Source organism: Rhipicephalus microplus, chromosome 3 (assembly GCF_043290135.1).
Source record: "Rhipicephalus microplus isolate Deutch F79 chromosome 3, USDA_Rmic, whole genome shotgun sequence".
NCBI classification, from domain to species: Eukaryota; Metazoa; Arthropoda; class Arachnida; order Ixodida; family Ixodidae; genus Rhipicephalus; species Rhipicephalus microplus.
Genome location: NC_134702.1, coordinates 5031869 through 5052724, shown reverse-complemented (window position 1 = coordinate 5052724; position 20856 = coordinate 5031869). Strand labels below are relative to the sequence as shown.

Here is a 20856-nt window from a genome sequence, read left to right as displayed (position 1 = left end):
ACTAAAAGCAGACAGCACATAAAAGTGTGTATTATTCTGTGCAGATTCCAGGACGAAATGGAACTGCAAGCAGAGTCCACAAAATATAAAGAGAGTCCTCATTAGAGTGGTAGCAACACAAACAAACACACAGTGAAAATCAAACGAACGGGTACAGGGCTGATCAAAAGTTCTCAGAACACGCTGCCACAAGAATACATGGAATAGTGGCCTAGCAGCTTTTGACCAGCCCTGTACATCCTGGATAGCACATACTTATGCTCTATGGGATAAAGGATAAAGTGAGTTTGTTGCATCAAAGTGTAACACCAAATGTTCTACATGAGAAATAGTACTAAACAATCGTAGTACTAAATTTCTGAATAGTTTGGTCACAGTCATGGAATACTGAAACCTGCAAAGCACAGCTAGGCTGCCATGTAGCAGTGCATGGCATAATATTATACCATAAACAAAAGTGGTGTGCAAATAAATTCAGGTTTTGTAACAAATACATTTGGCCCAATCAACCCACCTGAGAGTATCCTGTAGAGTGCTTCCATGAGAGAGGGCAATCGACCGAAAGAACCCTTTCACAGCAGGTACCGTGTAGTCCTTGATGTGCTGGGCTGTCTATAAAAAAGAGCAGACACTGTGCTGCCACATGTGTGCAGAGCTGAGAAAACTAGGGCATTTCTCACACAGAGCCCATTCGTACAATCAAAAACCAGCTGGAGGAAATGCAGATAAAAACACGAAAAGCCTTACGTAGATGAGCGAGCCTGCACAAGCCAACGTATTTCGCTAACAGTGACGAGAAATCTTCCAACAGAGAATTTCATAGGCCACATCTTAATACGGCAACCGTTAAGCCTCTCCTGAACTTGTCTTTCTATTTCTCTAGCAGAAATTCTTGACACGACACTTGGTAGGGCTGTATGCCATCAGAAGGTGGGCCTGCATAGCTCGCAGAACTGTACTGTTTCTCTACGAAAATTAAACGCTCAGCACAAGCAAGCAGTGTAGTTGTCATCTCTGAAGGTGCCTGTGTGACTCACCAGGCCAGTTCTTGGGCAGTCACCAGCATAGCTTGCAGTTTCACCAGCCCCGACCTGCTGAAGCGGCTGCTGCTGCACAGGCTGTGCATTGTTGCTCTGCTGAGCTTGGTGCTTGAAGAACAAGACGGCCTCAAAGTTCATGTAAGCCCACGCATGCCAAGCCTGCGGAAGAAGAAAGTATTCACATGTGCACTGCTTATTTAGGCTAAATCCCAACCGTGCTACTGAACACCTGCAGACCACTTGGATTCCTCCAGAAACAGACATCTTCAATTTTTGGCTAAGTGGGAAGAAGCCTGCGGTGGCTGGGCCAACAATAATAGCACACAGTAGTGGTAACAGGGCAGCCGCTATCCGTGTGGTGGAACTTTCCTGACTGTGAATGACGAGCCAGACGGTGAGAAGACAGCCATTTTCCTGATTTATTGCGCAGTCGCAACGTATTCTTTGCTGCAAAGTTTTGAAACTTCATCAAGTTCCATTTCTAGTTAACGAAAGCCATAATGACAATCAGGGTACAGTCACCTGAAGTGTCGAAATGTCGCACACACATTTGCATATTCAGCAGCACTTGTGCAGGCATTATACAACTTGGCATTGGTGCAACAGCCAAATGTTAAGATGGGCTGGTCCTGACAGCTCCATTCTGCAATGCACTTGGAATGTCCACACTGCTATGAAAGCACAATGCTATTGAACAGAGACAATGTGAAAAAATATCCACTATGAATGAGCAACACGTGGCCCAAAACTTGGTGCGTTGGCCTGGCCGTCTTGTGAACCCCAAGGCCGTCGCTCCAGAGCCTATGCTATCTCAGAGCCTCATCAGCTAGTTTTGGACAGCTGCAACAAGAGAAGTGAATGCAGCAGTGATTGCTCAGTGCTACACACAAGCAAATGCTCATCATCCCATTTATTCCTCATCACTTTGCTGCTGGCTGGGTATTTCATAACATTGTTGTTCCACAACACAATTAAACGTGACTTCTGGGATTGCTACAGCACTACCTAGAAAGCCATACTTTGATAAGACCAGGGGTGAAACAGAGTATAAAGGTTTGGGAGCGGTCCTGGGAGAAGGCAAAAGTGGCCTTTGTAGCCAGCTTGGAGCATCAAGAAAGACGTTTTGTAGCAGGCTTGGAGCAGATAGAAAAGCCTTTCTGAGCAAGTTCTGAGCAGTCAGAGGAAATGTTTAGAGCAGATGTAGCCTCGTTACACACACTTGTAAAGCAACATTTGTTCATAGTACATTTTTCAAACACCAAACTAAAATATGCGATAGCCTTATTATTGGGATGGGAATCACCCTCGATGGGTTTTGCCATTGCCATTGCCCTCATTTCTCGAATAAAGTGTAAATTCATAAAGTTCCCTCTCCATGCATTGTACGTTCTACTTGTGTGTGAGAGCACGTGAGCGGGAGCGATGAAGGTGGCTGATGCAGAGATTAAACAAGCCAGCCCTTCTCTGTCACTCGGAGAGCGTATGCAATAACAGCACCCTGCTTGAAAGGCCCTGCCGTAGGAGCAAAAAGGAAATACACCGCTTGGCTGAACGAGCATGGAAAGACACAAGTGGGGTGGGGTGGAGGGAGGGGGTATTGCTCGAGCAGCAACAGTGACATTTGCTTCTAAGAGCGCAATCACTGGCATGCGCACTAGCTTGGCAAGCATTGGCACTCTCATCATGAAGAGACTGCACGAAAAGTCTTCCTCACCGTGCAGTGGCAGTGCTCTCTTGCACCAGCATTTTGTAGAGTACCGTAATATTGGATCCAAAATTATTTACATTCATTGCTTCACTATTGTAATTAAACAATGACTTTTTTTTGCTATGTACAGCAGCCCATTTGTTATACCTGAACATAAAAACGTCAACTGCTGAGTCAATAAGCATCGCATAATGAAGCACTGTGGCAAAATGAATGGGAATACGCACGCAATCTTGACGAGTGTTCTTGTGCACCCGTCTTTACTAGGTTGTTCCAGGAATCGGACGCCACCCTCGCTTCTTTTGAGCATAGTGCCATCAAGTTATATAAAAAGAAAATCACAGTTCCACAACAATGGCGAAGCAATGAATGCAATAGCAACAAATTGTAATGTTATACGAAGTAAGGCTGGCAGCTAACTTTTTTTTGGATCTGATACAGTGCAGACCACTTACAACGTAACCGTTTTTTGTGTGGGACCGGTTATAACGTGGGTTTTTTTGACCACCGATATGTCGCCCATAGAACTCAATGTATAGGCCGACCGTTTATTGCGTAGGCACGCGAAGGAGAATACCGGTTATAGCGCGGAGTTTTTAGGTGCGCGACCATAAAATCGGAGAACGGAGCACGGTCGGCACGGTTTCCCGGCGGCGTTCCCGGCGCGCCGGTACGTTGGGAGTGTGAGCGGGAGGGTGCACGTGGAGACCGCCGCGAAAAGTCACACATTGCGGAGGAGAAGAGAGGGTACAGTAGGGAGGGAGTCGGGGAGACCTTAGAAGGAGGGAGCGTGTTTTCGTCACCGTGGCGACCGTGGCAGCGTCCAATCCGGGTGCGCGCTGCACGGAGTGGGGGAGAGAAGCGGTAGCAAGCTTTTTTTTTTCTCAACCCCCTTCTTTTGCCTCTTTAGATTTGCTGTGCGCGCTTCGCCGTGTCGTTGCCGTCTGAGAGCCCAGAGCACGTGTGTTGCATAGCTCCTGCCGCCATGGCGCCGGCGGCGTCTTCAAGCGGTGTGAAAAAACGCCGTGCCTTATCACTGGAGATTAAGGAATGCGTCATAAGGGAAATTGAGAGTGGCCTGAAGAAGGCGTCGGTGGCGGCGAAATACGGCGTTTCCGACACGACCGTGTCGACCATCTACAAAAACAAGGACAAACTGCAGCAGCAACTGCAGCAAGATTCGTCTTCTCTGTCACGGAAGAGAATATGTACGTCAAAATACGAAGACGTGGATGCAGCGCTGTTCAGGTGGTTCCGCGAAGTTAGGGCTCAGAGCATCCCAGTAAGTGGCCCCATGCTCCAACAAAAGGCCAAGTGTCTCGGAGCTCTTTTAGGCCACAATGACTTCAATCCACTCAACGGGTGGATTCAGCATTTCAAAGATCGCCATGGCATCAGCTGCAAAGTGGTGTGCGGAGAAAGCGGCACTGTCGACGACGAGTCTATCGAAGTCTGGCTTCGCTTGAACTTGGAGAGTATGCTGTCGACCTATACTGACAGAGACATTTATAATGCCAATGAAGCTGGTTTATTTTATAACCTTTTGCCCAACTGCACGCTTGCGCTGAAAGGCGAAGCCTGCTCCGGCCGCAGGTCTCAAAGGAGCGCATAACTGTATTGTTTTGCGCCAATTTGGACGGGAGCGACAAGCGCCGCCTCTTTGTCATAGGTAAATCGGCAAGGCCACGTTGCTTTAAAAAGCGAGAGTGCCTGCCAGTGACCTACAAAGCCAATAAAAAGGCGTGGATGACACAGGATTTGTTCACCAGCTGGCTTTGCAAGTTTGATGAGGATATAGCTGGCTTTGCAAGTTTGATGAGGATATGGTGGCAGAGAAGCGGCGGGTCGTGCTTATCCTCGACAACTGCACGGCCCACAACGTCAAGCCGAAGTTGACCGCAGTCAACCTAAAGTTTTTGCCTGCCAACACAACAGCAAAAAGTCAACCTCTCGACCAGGGTGTCATCGCAACCATAAAGGCGCTGTACAAAAAGCGCATTTGCGAGAAAGTTTTGCTGAGCATGCAGCAGCAGCAGCCTCTTAAAGTGAACTTAAGAGGCGCAATCGACATGGTGGTCGCTTCATGGTGGCAGGTAAAGGCCGATACCATAAGCAAGTGTTTCAAGAGGGCAGGCTTCGTGCGCAATGCAGAGGCTCTAGAAGACGATGAGCAGAGCGACACGCCGCTCGTCGGCGAGACCCTCAACACTGACGACGTGTGGTCCTGCCTCGTTGACAGCAACTTTGTAACCGCCACCGACACTTTTCCAAGAATTTGTCGATGCCGGGGAGTCGGAGCTTTCTGTCTGCGAGGAAGTGAGCACAGATGACGTGATCGTCGCAGCGGTGCGCGGTAGTGCGGAGGTTGCAACGGACGATAGGTCGGACGGCAAAGACGATGTCGACCCGACGCCAGAACCAGATTTCCCGTGCAAAGACGCATTGGAATACCTCGCTAAAGTGAAAACGTACTGCGTGAAAAACAGTTTGAGCGAGAAATCGTTCAGTGCTTAAGCTTTGTGGAGGACGAAATTGTTCGCAGCGCTGTTCGCAAGCATCGCCAGACGAAAATAACGGCGTTCTTCCGCTGATGCCGGAATTGAGAACTTTGTTTTCGTGTGGTGTTGCGATTGTGTTGAATGTGTCTGCGAGTGAAAAGTGTAGTAAATTGCTTTTGAAAGGTGGGTTTTGCTTTTTGAAAGGTGGGTTGCCCTTTTGACATAGGCAAAGGCCGAAAAAAGCATGCTTTGGTTATAACGCGGTACCGCTTATAGCGCGGATTTTTACAACTCCCGTGACTTACGTTATAAGCGTCTACACTGTATCCCATAACTCTACAAAACACCGATATAAGAAAATAGAGCTGAGCTAGGGAGAGGTGCTCTTTCCACAAGTCCATAGTCAATTGCGCTGATGCCTGCGGAGATAGTACACGCCAGTGATCGTGATCAGACCCTCAAAACCAAAGTTCAGAGCTGCTGCTTGAGTGATCACAGCTTTGATGAAACTGAAACTATAACAGTCTTCAGCCACGTTTTCAGGCACGGGGCTTGATGGCTGTCGCACCTTGCGGCTGAATTCGGGTGCTGCGGTGCAGGCGCCTGCTAATAGACGAGTTTTGCGCAACAAGGACTGCTTGGCGCAGGGTAGTGCAGATAAACAAGTTTGACACACAATGGCATAGCTTTTCCACTCCTGTAAGACCTAGCTGCTGCAGTCTTGGAGGCCATGCCCCGACCTCACCTAGCTATGCCGGTCTATGCGGTATGTTGCAGTGAAAGAGGTGAGAGCTGGGACTGCGCTAGTGTGGAAAAATGCGATGGTGTGAGTAAATAGTGTGCTGCTGCTTGCTGTACACAGCAAAGTGTGACAACGTGAGGCAAGAGAGTTCAGAAGGGGAAGTTTTGAATTACTGCGTCGGACGACTCATGAACACCATGACAAGTGGTGTGCTCGGCACAAATATGACGGGATATTTTTTTCTCTTTAGTGACAATTTTAGCTTTCTATACGTGTACTCAAATCTGAGCACACGAGCCTACAACCTTTCCGCCTCTATTAGAAATGCAGCCGCCGCAGACGGGATACGATCCCGCGACCTACGGGTCAGCAGCCGAGTACCTTAGCCACTAGACCACCGCAGCAGGGCAGAATTTTATTCTTGCTTCTGACAATGTGAGCAACATTGCCATTACAGCTAGTTACAATGCATGCATCACAGTTCAGTGCACAATACGGTGAAGCAGGATTCCCACGCAATAGACGAGGCAGTATAGTTCTTTGACTTTTTCTGCATGCTGGCTTCATGGGCTGTCAAACCACGCTGTCACAGAGGAAGCAGAAACTTTACTTTTGCACTTTGAAACTACTATCCACTTTCCAGATGCCCTGGTTCGAAAATATTATTCCAGTTTCAAGCACTTTGCAAGAAAAACTAATCGAATGTTTATTTTTGCGGTTGATACTATGCCTAAGTCTTTCTGTGATATTTGGGCTGCATGTGGTGTCCGAAAGCAAATGCCTGCGGCCATGTTGCTTTGTTGAGAGGTCTCCACAATGAACAGTGAAGGAATAAAATTTATCTTTAGGGACATTAAGAGAGACTGCTCCAGTGTGCCACATCGTTGGTGAAAGCTGAATGAATTCCTCTCTCCTGCTCTGTGTGCCAAGCAGGCAGCACTGAACGTCTCATTGTTGCCGCACACATTAAAGCACATGCAGGCATCGTTACGAAGCAGTTTCAGAATAATGACGCACTTTGTAGCAAAGTGACCCAAATGGCACCGCACTTCTACCCCAATAGAATGAAAATCTTAAGTTGCTAGAACGTCTCCTGCAAGCAAGTACTTAAAACTCTATTATACGGTATGTTAAGCAAAAAAGATGTGCATCAATGAATGAATCGTGCACCCAATGAAAGACATGGCCTCAAACAATTAGGTAGAAAGGTTATCAAAGCGTTGCAATACATTGTGCATCCACATGCAGAAAGTGAAGTGCAAGTCTTGTAGTGCTCACCTTGTACCAGTCATTGTCATGTTCAGTGGCTAACTGGTAGTAGCGCAAGATCATGGGGATTGAGGTCTCATTGATGCCCTGCATACATTCCTCCCACTGTCCAAGCTTCAGGTAACACCTGAGAAAAGACAAAATTACTTTTCACTATACGCTGTAGCAGTGGGCAATGTTTTTAGGCACCAAAAAAAGAGCGAGTAACAAGATAACCACAATGCAAGATTTTTTATATAAACAATACTCTGTTCATTTCTACAAGGTAGCAGTTCCAATTTCTCAGGTTAATGACCCTTCTGTATTTGAGAGCAGTGTCATAGGTTCCAAAACCAAAATAGCAGAAATCTTACAGCAGTACATATTTCGAAGCAACTTAGTTGCTAGATACTTTCGTGCACGTTTGTTGTTTCAATTTTGCTGTACTTGACTTGTGCCCGCAAATCCTGTCAGCAATGATCAGCGCCGACCGCGCCTCAGTGTTCGAGAAGCTTTACGATTGTAGTAGATAATTTTTTTTAGATTTCACCCAAGACACAAACACTTTAGCTTATTCCAGAGCTCGCGCGACCACCAGTGATAAGGCTGGAAAGTTTGATGCATGATGTATATATAGAAGACGAAGCATCCCAACGATGATCAGTGTTATTGACATCCAATGCTCTGTTCACTGATTTCAGTGTAAAGCACGCACTGCTTGCTGTAGTTTAACTTTCCATTTCCCCAGCCAGATGTTCAGCCAAATAAAGAGTTTCATTTTAAACACGCCGTCTTTGCCTTCGTTGACGTGACAACCCCGAGACAATACACAGCTGTGAGTGCTATTGAGCAACTGAAAAGCCCCTATACTTTGTGGGACACTTTCATTAATGATGTGGTAAAAAAAAGAGATCAGGGCTATTTGGGCATCTGATATATCGGCAGTACAGCAAACAATATAGAACAACCCTGCTAGATAACAGCCACAATGTTCCCAGGAGCTTTGTTAACCTGCTGCAAACTCCAGTACAAGCTAACAGGGGGTGGAAGAGGGCTTCATGAAGCAGCTCAGGGGGCAGAAACGATGTGGTTTCAGAGCAGCTTTGAAACAGTAAAAGGGGAGTTTCAAAGCAGATTTCTAGAGTCACACATCAATAAATTGACGTTTTTCTTACTGGTAAACAAAAAAAAATTACAGAGGTTTTGATTGATTGATATGTGGGGTTTAACGTCCCAAAACCATTATATGATTATGAGAGACGCCGTAGTGGAGGGCTCCGGAAATTTAGACCACCTGGGGTTCTTTAACGTGCACCCAAATCTGAGCACACGGGCCTACAACATTTCCGCCTCCATCGGAAATGCAGCCGCCGCAGCCAGGATTCGAACCCGCGCCCTGCGGGTCAGCAGCCGAGTACTTTAGCCACTAGACCACCACGGCGGGGCATTACAGAGGTTTTTACTAGACATTCAATACTGATGAAGTGATCAGACTTACCCGCAATACTATATACAATTGAACCTGAATATAACAAGATTATTCCACCCGAAATTTGTCATGGACAGTTTTTCATTAGATACAAGTTCAGCACGAAAATTCGAAAAAGAAATGCACCAATTAAACAAGAAAACTGAAGCCAAAGCTCACCCAAAACATTTATTTAGCAGTCAAAAACTGCAGTTTTACTGTGACAACAACTATACGGACACTCTCAATGAGGTTTTGCAGTCATGCTCTCTCATCATCATCATCAGCCTAACTATGCTCATTGCAAGGCAAAGACCACTCCCATGTTCTACTAATCAACCTTGTCCTGTGCTTTCTGCTGCCACATCATGCCTGCGAACTCCTTAATCTAATCCGCCTACCTGACTTTTTGTCTCCTGCTCACATATTTGTCTTCTCTTCGAATCCAGTCAGTAACCCTTAATCAGTCAGCACACTCCAAGTTGGTGAAGAGGGGAATAGTGAAGACTTGCTTGCTCAGCTCCCTACGCAAGTCATGTCCTGAGTGCGTGAGCGAAAGTTTCTATGAACAAATTGACTGCCTACGGTACACCGGTTACCCTACACATGTGCTTGTCAGTGTTTCCAAGGGCCTCCTCAACTTGAACTTGCCAAAAAACACTCCCGCCAGCTTGCTTCTAGCTGATACACGAGAGAAGTTTCAGTCAATCCGTATATCCATGAGTTATCACACAGACTAAAAAAAATTGGACAACCAGCGAACGTTAAAAGTATTGTTTTAAGCTGCCATGATATTGCGGAGATTGTGCAGACGAGCCTCATTGGAGGAGCATGGGTTCCAAAGGAAGCACAAAAACAGGTTTATAGAATGTAATAATGCAGTAGTGTATAAGCTTCAGTTAGCATGTCGAAAAAATTAAGTGGGCCAAAGTGGACAGTGCGTCAATAAGCATTTAAAGGAACACCAATACAATGTGAACCAAAAAAGGGGTGGGTTCATCGATGCTCACTGTAGCACTGCAGTAATTCATGTACCACAAGTGACGATGTTCGTAGCTCGTGCAGGCCCATTTTTCGGAAATGTTCAATTATCAGAACGAGCAGATGCCAGCTAACCCGTGAAATTGTCGAGGCTGAATTCACTGATAGGCTGGCAGATAAGTCTATCTCAAATCATTGGTAACCTTTTCCTTTAAGGAGTGAGCCTATCTATGCAAAGATAGCTGAAAATTACAGACAAAATGCTTGTAATGACGATGGTTGAAAAGATAGAGACTAGCGTCTTCCACTTCATTTCAAAAATGAAGAAGCAGGCCAAGATGAGCGTTTTTCTTTCATGCAAATAAATTATTCTATTGCGGTGTGTGTGTGGAATTAGTTGTGCTTCTTAAATGCGCCTATTCTAGGTGATGGTTCACTACAAGTAAGCTCTTGGGGTCTGTATTTTTATATATAGAATTTTTCTTATATTGAACTAATTTGCAACTCCCTTCGAGTTCGATCTATCCGTATTCAACTGTATGAAGGACACCAACCCGAATGCTACTCCCTCTTCCCGTCGCAGTGTTTTTTCCACAAAATCCACCAGAACAATTTTCAGTTGTAATATACCGTATTTATTCAAATCTAGGCCGATAATTTTTTTTTCTAATTTCTTTGCATCACACTCCAGAGTCGGCTTAGATTCAAGGATTTTGAAGAATGCACCATTTTTAATGAAGAAAAGTGGTGCACAAGTAGCGTCACCTAGACGGTATCATAGCCGTTAGTAGCCAAGCCAACAACTGGCTGCCATTTTGATTTTTGTGGTGAATGTTGAGTCGAGCCATTTGTCATTTCGAGTCACGCTTTGAGAGGTCTGTGTATGGTGGAGCTCAATGGCATCAAACAAGCGGTGCTGCTCATAAAAGGAAAGTTGTCTTACACGCAGAGTGATTATCCAACGTTCGAGCAGGGCAGGACTTGAGAGCGGATGAAAAAAAAATGTGCGCCACTGGAAAGCTGCAACGTGGGACAACCCTGAAATTTTGATTGTGCGCTCTGTTAAGAAGTGTGGCATAACCAATGCGCTTGATGGCACCAAGAAATGCGCACTGTCTGAAAACAGCGACAAAGAAGTCAGCAACGACGACTTGGAATGAGCGCAGCATGGACTAGAAACAGCGCGAAAAAAATAATAATAAAACTACGTCAAAGAAACACACACAACAGGACTAGAGGCTGTATGTTTCTCGAGTTATTTGCATCAGGAACTATCCGCTAAGTTTCATACTCATGTTTAATAAATGTTTTCTCTTTGTGAACGCTGTCTTCACTGTTTCGTTTGGCCTACATTCGTTTTTTTTTTTCTTTCTGGGCTTCGGACTTTAGGAGGTCAGCTTAGAATCTAGGTCGACCTAGATTCGAGTAATGCAGTGGTGCTGGAATAAAACACCTTGATCTGCAAAACAAAAAGCCCACATCACCTGGCTAGGAGCTTCTGGTGTTCACTGCGCTGTGCATTGTCATTGGGGACAGGTAGGCACAGGTGGTTCAAGGTGCTGTTGGCTGGGAGCTCTGTTTGGACAAAGTGGTGCAGCTGCCTCAGAGCATTCTCCTGCAGAAAGAGAAAGCATCCAAGGTTGTTGCATCTTATTGCATGGTTGACATAAAGAACATTCTTTGTGTGCTGATTGGCACCAGAATAAATGACGATTGCTGGAATAGCACCAAATTTCAAAGTTAACCCACCAGAAAAAAAAATGAAGAGGGCATGAGCTTGTTCAAATACCTTCTGGCTCTCGTTTGTGGCATGGCACATTACAGCGACAACTCACCAACACAAGAAACACAAAGGCAACGTAATCAGACTGTGAGAAGAATGGCATGAAAGCGCCACCAATAATGAGCCCACAGCTATGCCACAGCTCTGGGCAATGGACACAGTTGTCGAAGGCCTTAATTTTGCCAACTAATTATGTCGTGTCATCTTTAAAGTGACAACACAGACCTCGAAGGCCATGTTTTTGCACACGGGAACCTGAAAACCATCATGGGTGTCGTGCACCAAGTTCAGGGTGCAATCATTATGCAGGAAAGAATTACCCGTCTCCCATTTGTTGTCGAATTTTGACAACAAATGGGAGACGCAGGAGCTTAGAGGTGAGGCTGCTAAGCAGAATTATAATGGGTTCACAGGATGCAGAATGTGGGAAGGGGGATGGTTTCCATAACACCACGATGGAAGTGGAATTCCAGAGGCTTGCGTATTGAGCAATGTCAGTTCTTAAAGGGGCTCTCAAACACTTTTACAGCGAAAGCTGTTATGAGATCACAACTCGAGTTACGCGCAGTTGTTCGCCGCCGCGGCTGCCTGTGTCCGTAACCACATCATGAGAAATGAGAAAAAAAAACCTTGCACCAATGACACAGTGAGGCTTGAACTCGGGTCCCCTGGGTGCCAGCCCAGCATTCTACCACAGAGTTACACCGGTGCTCCAAACTTGTTGTCAAACATGCCTTACGCAGGCTTGACCTAGCACCAATGACACAGTGGAGCTCGAACCTGGGTCTGCTGGGTGCCAGGCTAGTATTCTAACACTCACCTACACTGGCGCTTGTGAAATGTTGTCAAACTTGCCTTAAGCAGCCTTGATGTCGGGAAAGCAATCGCGTTAATACGACTTATAAAGCGTTTTAAAACAGCAGAAGAACAGCCAGTCGTCGCACAATGCGAATAGCATAACGAGTGGGCTGTCCAATGCTCCAACGCATCACAAAAGCTTGTTATTGTTCTCCTATTAACTGTGGCGCATACCCACCTCAGCCATATTTCCTTATCGTTGTCATCCACTGCATGAACAATCGGCGAAAAATTCCTTGCAAGTGTTTAGTGGACATCACACTTCTCAGAAGAATGACAAAAAATAGCATAGCGAATGTCAACCTACCGCCAAATAAATTTATTAATAACGGTTTAGTGGGTATCAAGCAAGTGTGCTTGCAGTAGTCACCCTATGAGTATTTCAAAAAGGCTCCGAATGGCCGCTTTTCTAGCTTTTGCTGTGATTGTGCTGTGCCTTCCACGCAGGCCTGGTGTTTTTTTCAAGTAACCTTAGTATGAATTCACTGAAAGAGCTCATTGTCACGAATTCAACGGCGCAAATATGTTAAGAATCCGTCCAGTATGAGCAGAGTTACAAAGATTTGTTGCACGCTGCAATCGCATTCTCTCTTCTCTCGTCCCGATGAAAACACTGGAAGCTAAGCAGTGGGGATGGCATAGGCAAAAAAAATATGTGACGCACATCATGTGACCTTGAGCACTTTTTAAATTTTTTTCTTCGAATACGCGAATTTTTTAAAGAAGACCGCGCGTGCACGCGTGGACATGTCCCGGCCTCCCGCAGCGACCTCTGTAACAACTGAGCACGCCATGTTCAAATGTACCAATGCCTGATAGAAAGCCTTCTACGAGTGATTTTTCAGCTTCCTCTGTCATTTTTCGAGAAAAAAAAAAGCCATTTTTAGATGACTTTTATAATTTATTTTGAACTGCAGGCCGCATGCTGCGCTATATTATTTGGTGCGCATATTCTCGGGAGCCTCTATTACCGATCAGCAGCACTTTCTGACCATGCTCAAGAAGTGTTGCAGGGCCCCTTTAAAGAACCCCAGATGGTTAAAATTATGCAAAGCCCATCCCTATGGCATCTAACATGGCCGGAGCTGATTTGAGACATGCGACCCCAAAACCAACCAACCTACTCCTGCAATGTTGGATCTAACTTAGGAGTGCACAAAAGATTGTTGCTTTATGATTTTTAGTGTTTACCGAGTGCATCATGAGTCCCAATAACACTAGCTCAGAGGGGCTTAGTACATGTGCATACTAATATCACTATTTTTCTTTGGGCATCCCGCTGGTGTGCCAGTTGTGCTATTGGTTTCAATGTTGTGGTGTGGTGATTCTGACTGAGAATTCGTGTTTGCTAGTTCTTTCCAAAAAATGGCGACATGTCACAGACAATACCGTGCCTACTAGAAACAAAAAGCCATTTCGAAGGTAGTACTTGAAAAATGCTAAACTGCAACACAGCTTGACATTGACAAATCCACCATTCGTAGCTGGTGAAACCAGTGGGAACGATCCTTAAACTGCGACCAAAGGTTATACCGTCTGGGATGTGGATAATGACAAGGATATTTTCACTGAACACTTGATCTTTGAAAAAGATGAATGAAGTGAACTTTCTGCTGGAAAACCATACTCATCTCCCAAGTGCCTTACAGTTGCAATTTTTTTTCTTAACGAACTGAAAGGCTGTGCTTCAGATTACAATCGTGGTCGCATACAAATAGAGTAAGTATGATGTACAGAACAGGAAAGCTTACCTTCTGATTGCTCTGCCACATATGTTTAATATAGGCAAATGTTACAGCAGGGTAAGCAGTCGGCAGAGGCTGATTTGGCACTAGAGAAGGGTCTGTCCCCAAAAGTGTGACCAGCGTTCGGTGGGACTGAGCCTGCAATAGAAGAACAGCAAACGAGTTGTGCTGCTATTGGGTTGTCTCACACCCTGAAATTTGTCTTGAGCCGGCTTCAACAGGTCGCCAGCTGAAAAGCTTGTCAGCACTGCCACCTTTCAGGACCACTCTTTAGGTAAAGAGCCACTCGGTGAACAATGAAAAATTAATGCAAGATGTATCGAACTTCATTCAGCGTACTGATACAAAAACTCACTCGGGGTGTCATTGGTTCTTCCTTGTGTTCAAAATTAGCAAGACTAAGAACTTCTTGTCGAAAAATTTAAATCTCGGCAATAGGTGGCTTATTTGATTGACATATAATTTTAGGCAAAATACCACTATCTTCTGTGAACATTGATGGCGAATACTCACTGAAACTTTCAGCGATAGGATGCCCCCTAGACTGCATCATTGAGCAAACGTTTGACTATGGGTTAAAATAGCTCCAAAATTTATTCGGTGCCTCTTACGATTGTCGGGAATGTGATGCCAAAAAACGTTTGTTCGAATTCTGTCAAAGTACTTTAAAATCCTTTCTGGGACTTTGACTCTCAGGGCTAAAACTATTTTTATAATTCTTCTGTTGTTTTAATTGTATGTTTAAGTGTATTATATCTGTAGTCATCCAAGGCCTTCTACTACTATTTTTCTTAATATGCTTACATATACACAGTTGTACACAAGATATGAACAAATTGGAAAAATATGCCCAAAAATAATCTGGGCTGTTGTTAAGCACACAAAATTATCTCTCATGGGAGAAAGACTTAACAGCACTGAATAAGTAACCTATACATACAATACAAATATACAAAACAACTGACCAACACTACATGCCAAGCAGTGCAAGCTTGCTGGGAAACATGTACAGGGTGTTTGCACACACACCCTTCATTTGGAGGATGCAATCAAGAACTGCCTCACAACACATTATTGTCATCAAGTCCACCTCTATATTTATGAAGTTTCGTCAAACTCCTAACAATACGAGAAAAAAGAGGGGCAGGACGAATACAACATAAACAAGTGCATTTCTCTTACCAGCCGTTCATTCCGCCTGCAGAGACTGCTGAACTTCAGCCAGCTGCGCATGTCATCCTTGGGCTTCACAACTAATGAATGAAGCTGCAATATCCTCTGCCAGTCCTCGACAATTCTCTGACAGCCCTGGGAGGGTCAAGGGAGGTCAATTTCAGAGAAAACGTCAGTGGCTCCACACCATCAGTCACTAGCAAAATGGTGAAACTTTCTACAATTTCTACATGTGCAGCTGATTTCATCTATCTCATGCTATGCAACTGTTTCTGCTGAAAAGCTGGCTACCTTTCAGAAACTCAATGCTATGAACATGGCAAGACGTGCCGGCAAGTCACACGAAAATGAAAACTTCAGTGCCCTTTTTCCAAGAAGCACCACACATACCCCCCCCCCCCCCCCCCAGTGAAGAAAAATGAATGTTAGGTTTCACGTCTTGCTTCATTTTGTTTATTTATTTATTTGGCATTTAAAAACTGCTCTTATACCTCACCTCAGTTTTGTACTAGTGAAGTCGCAAGTAAATTGGCTTGCAAATAATCGTAACATCACTCTCACTGGATTGACAAAAATGCACATCAACTGCAGTATACATTTATGCTGCGAGTAATAAAGGAGATATTGACTGGCAGCTGCTTAGTATGTATGCCTTTTTATAAACAATAGATGCAAACACAACTAAACTGTATGCAATGAATGCATTCAAGCATTGAGAACAAGAGAATACTGCAGTCAGAGGTGCAAGTGTGGGATTCTGTCTTCTGGAGTAGCTTTGGGGCATCAAGAGGTGTGTTATAGAGATATGCAAGCTAGTTTGGGAGCAGATTTCCAGGGTAAAGCATAATTGCTGATGTAATTCTTTAATTTTTGGTAAAAAAATTCTAATGGGTTTCTGCATATTCAATACTAATATACTAATGAATGATATATATATATATATATATATATATATATATATATATTGTGTCAAAACACTGAGAAACGGGCCCTTAGGTATACACTTCTTTCCCTTATTCATTAACGAGGGTCTCGTACTGGCAGAATTGGTGCCGTTAGGTAGTATACGAGGGAGTATTGGTCAGCTGCCTGCTTGTAATAAGTTCACTTGCTACGTGACGCCATATAGGCTCATAAGAAAGTGTGTCACACTCGCCGCCATGGCTACAGGTGGCGCTGACTGACACTCCCACGTTTAAATTCCAATATAAACCCAATAAAATGGCTGGAGGGTGTGGGGGGTGCTGACACCCCCTGTAAAGTTGTCTGCGCTGCGTGGCGCACGTGTCTCGCCCCAAGGCTTTATTTCGGTGGTGACCACCGCCGGGCGATAGATGGCGTTGTGTTCGCTTTGAGTACCACTGTTGGAAGAGTGGTAGCGCCGGTGGCCCCTGGCGGAAGGCAGGCCTTGGTGGTGCGCGAGAGTTGAGCGAGCCTCTTCTGCGCATGGCGGCTGCCGCTAACGGTTGTCTGTAGCGTGAGTCCCCGGTGCTCAGGACCGCGGGCTTCGCGCCGGGGTCCCACGTGGAAAGTCAGGCGTTGGCGCCGCCGCCTTGGGTATGTGTTAGTGTGTTGGGTGTGTTAGTGTGTGTTTATCGTGTTATTGTGTGTTTAGTGTGTCACTGCGCTATGTTGTTTGTATAGTAGCGTGTTAATTGAAATTGGTGTATCATTTGGCAGACGATATCGTCGTCTAAATTAGTTAATAAATGTATGTATGTTGTGTCCTTTGTACAGACCGCGTCTACTGTGTCCGTTCACTCCAAGATCATGGCGTGGCGTTCGCCACGCCGAGACCCCACAAGGGATAGCCGCCGTGATAGCTCAGTGGTAGAACATCGAATGCGTTATTCGAAGGTCGTAGGTTCGATTCCTGCTCACGACAAGTTATTTTTTTGCCCACTTTTCTTTCTTCTTATTTACATTACATTAGTTCTAATAACTTCCCGGATACATTCCTTGGCATTTAGATCTCATTAATATTGTGTCAAAACACGGAAAAACGAGCCCTTAAGTATACACTTCTTTCCCTTATATATATATATATATATATATATATATATATATATATATATATATATATATATATATATATATATATATATAATCCCCATGTTGCAGTAACATGCTCCTCAAGAAAAGGAAATGGCCCACCTGTATTGCAAGCCAAAAAACATGAAGGCAGTCGAAATAGGGAAGGGGGTGGGGGGTGCATTGTTTAAGCAGCAACTGCCAACTTTGATTAAAGGGGCGCTGTCACTAATGCTATTTCGACAGACATTAGCAGATGGCCTGGCTGCTTCGCAGTGAGACAAGAAGTTGCACAAAAACAACTTTGCTCTAGGTAGCGCCCATATTCCTTACACCAGCATTTTGTAGGGTCACGGAAGGTCGAATCCAAGAGATGGCTGCTAGCCTTACTACATAGAGAATGCCAACTTCTTGCTATCCCATCAATGCTTCACCCTCGTGGTTAAATTTTTCCGCTCCGCTCCCATCGTTACAGTGTGTGCACAGTTGGTGATGATGATAGCTCGCATATGCATGGCCCGTCACGGATGACAGTGTTACAGAAGGCACCAAAGATTGTATAGGAGCAGTCTCAGCACAAAAATGCATTTTGAAGCAAGATAGTGCTGCAAATGCGGATTGGCGCAGCGTGGCGCCGCAAATGGCACAGCACTTGTACCCCTGCACACCGCAAAAATGGCATAAGACATGGCACGAACTGAACTGACAGTCAGTTTTTTGTGGCACTATTTACTTTAGGGCAATCGAAAGCTTACTGGTCAGCATGTTCAATGATACCATGGTAATGCAGAGAAACTTGTTGAACATTTTCGAATAAAAAGTTCTCAAGCTACAGCAAAGATGAAGACCAACGTTACACATGAGAGAAATGATAGCAATTATATGCCAACACTGCAAGAAGTGGTCGAATGTGCCAATAACTCTGTTCATGTTGTGATAGCATCCATTAACGGCAGCGGAAGTCAACGTTATTATTGTACCTCTCAGGGTGACCACAGAACTCAAAGTACCTGCTCACCAACTGGCACAAAAAAAGAAGCACCTAAATAGATCACTATGGCTTGTCATAAGTCGGCTGTTTTGGCTGTTGCAATGAAGGCCCTATCACCTCTCAGTGTAAAGGCATTTTCATCTCAAAATTCACAAAAAATAAAATATGTGTGCAATGCATACATAAAGACCATTTTCTGCAGCTGGTTTGTTCAATCCAAACTAGATGGTGCCACCGCACGTGGCCATCTCCTTACCGTGTCCTTTGGCACTGCTGCTTAATATGTCTAAATCTGCGTCTGCGCACATGCGAGTAAAAGCGAGGCAGACCACAGCGCCAGAATAGTCACCATGGTGGCATTAGTAGATGCAGTTTCCTTCCCCTTTGAACTTATGTCGTTGTCCTGCGCTGTGTGGCCCATAATTTCGCAACCTACGCATTTATTTGCTTTATATTCGCATCCTGAAGCTTAAAGAGCAACATACTCGTTAGTATTTTGCAGAGTTCTCAAGATTCATTCTCAAATTCTCGGAGAAAAGGTGTAGCAGGCATGGCAAATTAAACCCAACAGGGTTGCTCATCTCAATACTATTAAAGACAGAACATACATGATTCTCTGTCCCCAGCATGAGATTACATGAAGCGATAGCTGATTTCACCATTTATTTATTGCTGTGAAGACAGTGGGCGAGTAGCAAAAGCGAGTACAGATCGAAGCAGGTGGTTGCGTCTGCAAGTGTGCTCCCATGTTGGCTTCTAACGTCAGCTACTAGCACTTACAGCCACAGCCACTTATCTGGCCCAATGCGTTGGCTGGGGCAACTGACTGGGGCAACTGACTGGGGCAACTGGCTGGGGGAAGGCAATTACGGTCAAGTGATCAAAATATGGCAGTGCCCGTGCGCTGCTGCAGAAAATCGTCTATAATGTGAAGGGTGCAAGTATGTGAGCATCAAGCATGGTGTAACAAAATAATAGCCAATTACGAACCGTAACATGAGTACTCAGTCCTTGCTGGAAATGACAAAACACATTTGTTCCTTGTTTTTTTTTTTCTTTTCACTGCAATTCAAAATAAAATTCGCACAGAAAACACAAATATCATGCTCTGTTCTGCAATTAAAATTCATGGTCCTGTAACTTTTTATAATACCTCATGACCCATACTGGGTGGTAGTAGTCAGCCCCCCTTTTAATTTAGCAAATGCCAGATCTGCCCTCACCTGAAGCCTGTCCCACCATTTCTGTTTGATTGCTTCTCTTCGTTCAGGCACAAGCTTGTACTGAATCACTTCCTCCAGTTCAGCCAACATCTGCACTTGCACCATCGCCTGTGTTATGGGAGGCGGGTAACAACATGCAGATGTCAATTATAATTCCCAATACACAGCATTTTATGGAATCACAGAACGGCCTCATTACTGGACTTCACATCCTTCGAGCAAAGTGAAAGGCCACTAATGCACCACTGAGCAGCTTCTCCCGTTTTTTCCGCACTAGCATATTGTAAGCCACACAGGGGAGATGGATATGTGGCAAGGTCCAACTAAAAAGTTACTTCATGCCTCTGAAAAATTTTATTGTCACTTTTTCTCAATGTGTTAATTGCTATCACTGGCTCATGCGTGAGCAGCACTCTTGGTGTAAGACAGGTACCTGTTGATGCTAAGTAACTGGAGGCGAACAGAGGTGTCGGCAAGCAGCCGTGGCCCTTTTGAGCACGGAGTGTCTAATTATTGCCACCAACATCTCAGGCAGGCACGAATAGGAGCCCAAAAGTACCAAACCCACGACTGACAACTACTTAAAATTAGTACAAAGCCAGTGCTCAGTACTCCCAGCTCTTTATTACTGCTGTGCAAACGGGAGCCTTCAAACTCAATGGTGCAGACGCACGAAGTGTTAGTCAGATCGCAACTGCATTGCTGGTGTCCCCCATGACAGAATCTACATGAAAATAAAGTTTTCCTGGCAACGCCAGAAAGCCCCAGTCTTTTGTATGCCGGAGTACGGCCAAAAGACCACAGGCTGGCTTGCACATTCCGTAGGGGGTGTTACGTGCTTGGCCACGCGATGCGATTATTCTGAGTGCATTTTTGGGCCATCGTGCTTTGACTTCCTCACAATTTTAGTGCAATTAAATCTCTACTGCTCTTTAGCTTTTGTCTAGGCTTGTGCGAATAGTGAATTCTAGGTTTGAAACGAATTCGAAGTGGTTTTCGTCGAATAATTCTGAACTAAATTCAAATTGTATATATCCCATATTATAAAGAGAAATGGGCATGTTTGCCATTATTTGACTAACCTGCACAATATTTTAAAAAAATTGAAAGAAGGCCTGTGCAAACGCCATTTTTTTGGTTCTAAGGAAGTGCAAACAACTTCGAAAATATAGTAGTAGGACTGATTTTTGGTAGAATGCAAGCGATAATTTGTAAAATATGTGACATTTTAGAATTTACTATAAGCCTGTATAACAACCTTTTAACGTAAAAAAAAACAATAAGTCAATATGAGACTAATATGTTCATTTAGCTTTGAAGTGGAGCTTTGCAGCAGTGTAGATTTTTTCTAAATAAGTGCTTTTGCG

The 20856-nt window shown here is 44.7% G+C and overlaps 1 protein-coding gene across 2 annotated transcripts in view; it reads right to left on the bottom strand.

Moving 5' to 3' along the window:
• mTor (serine/threonine-protein kinase Tor) overlaps positions 1-20856 on the bottom strand; it is a 278630-nt gene that overhangs the window by 113471 nt on the left and 144303 nt on the right. For both annotated transcript variants that reach the window (XM_075888782.1, XM_037433800.2), the window contains exons 33-39: positions 19490-19597; positions 15254-15379; positions 14078-14209; positions 11170-11300; positions 7267-7384; positions 1038-1199; positions 515-612 (exon numbers count right to left, since the gene is read on the bottom strand). In XM_075888782.1, coding sequence (XP_075744897.1) covers positions 515-612; positions 1038-1199; positions 7267-7384; positions 11170-11300; positions 14078-14209; positions 15254-15379; positions 19490-19597 — 875 coding nt within the window. The remainder of the gene's footprint in view (positions 1-514; positions 613-1037; positions 1200-7266; positions 7385-11169; positions 11301-14077; positions 14210-15253; positions 15380-19489; positions 19598-20856) is intronic.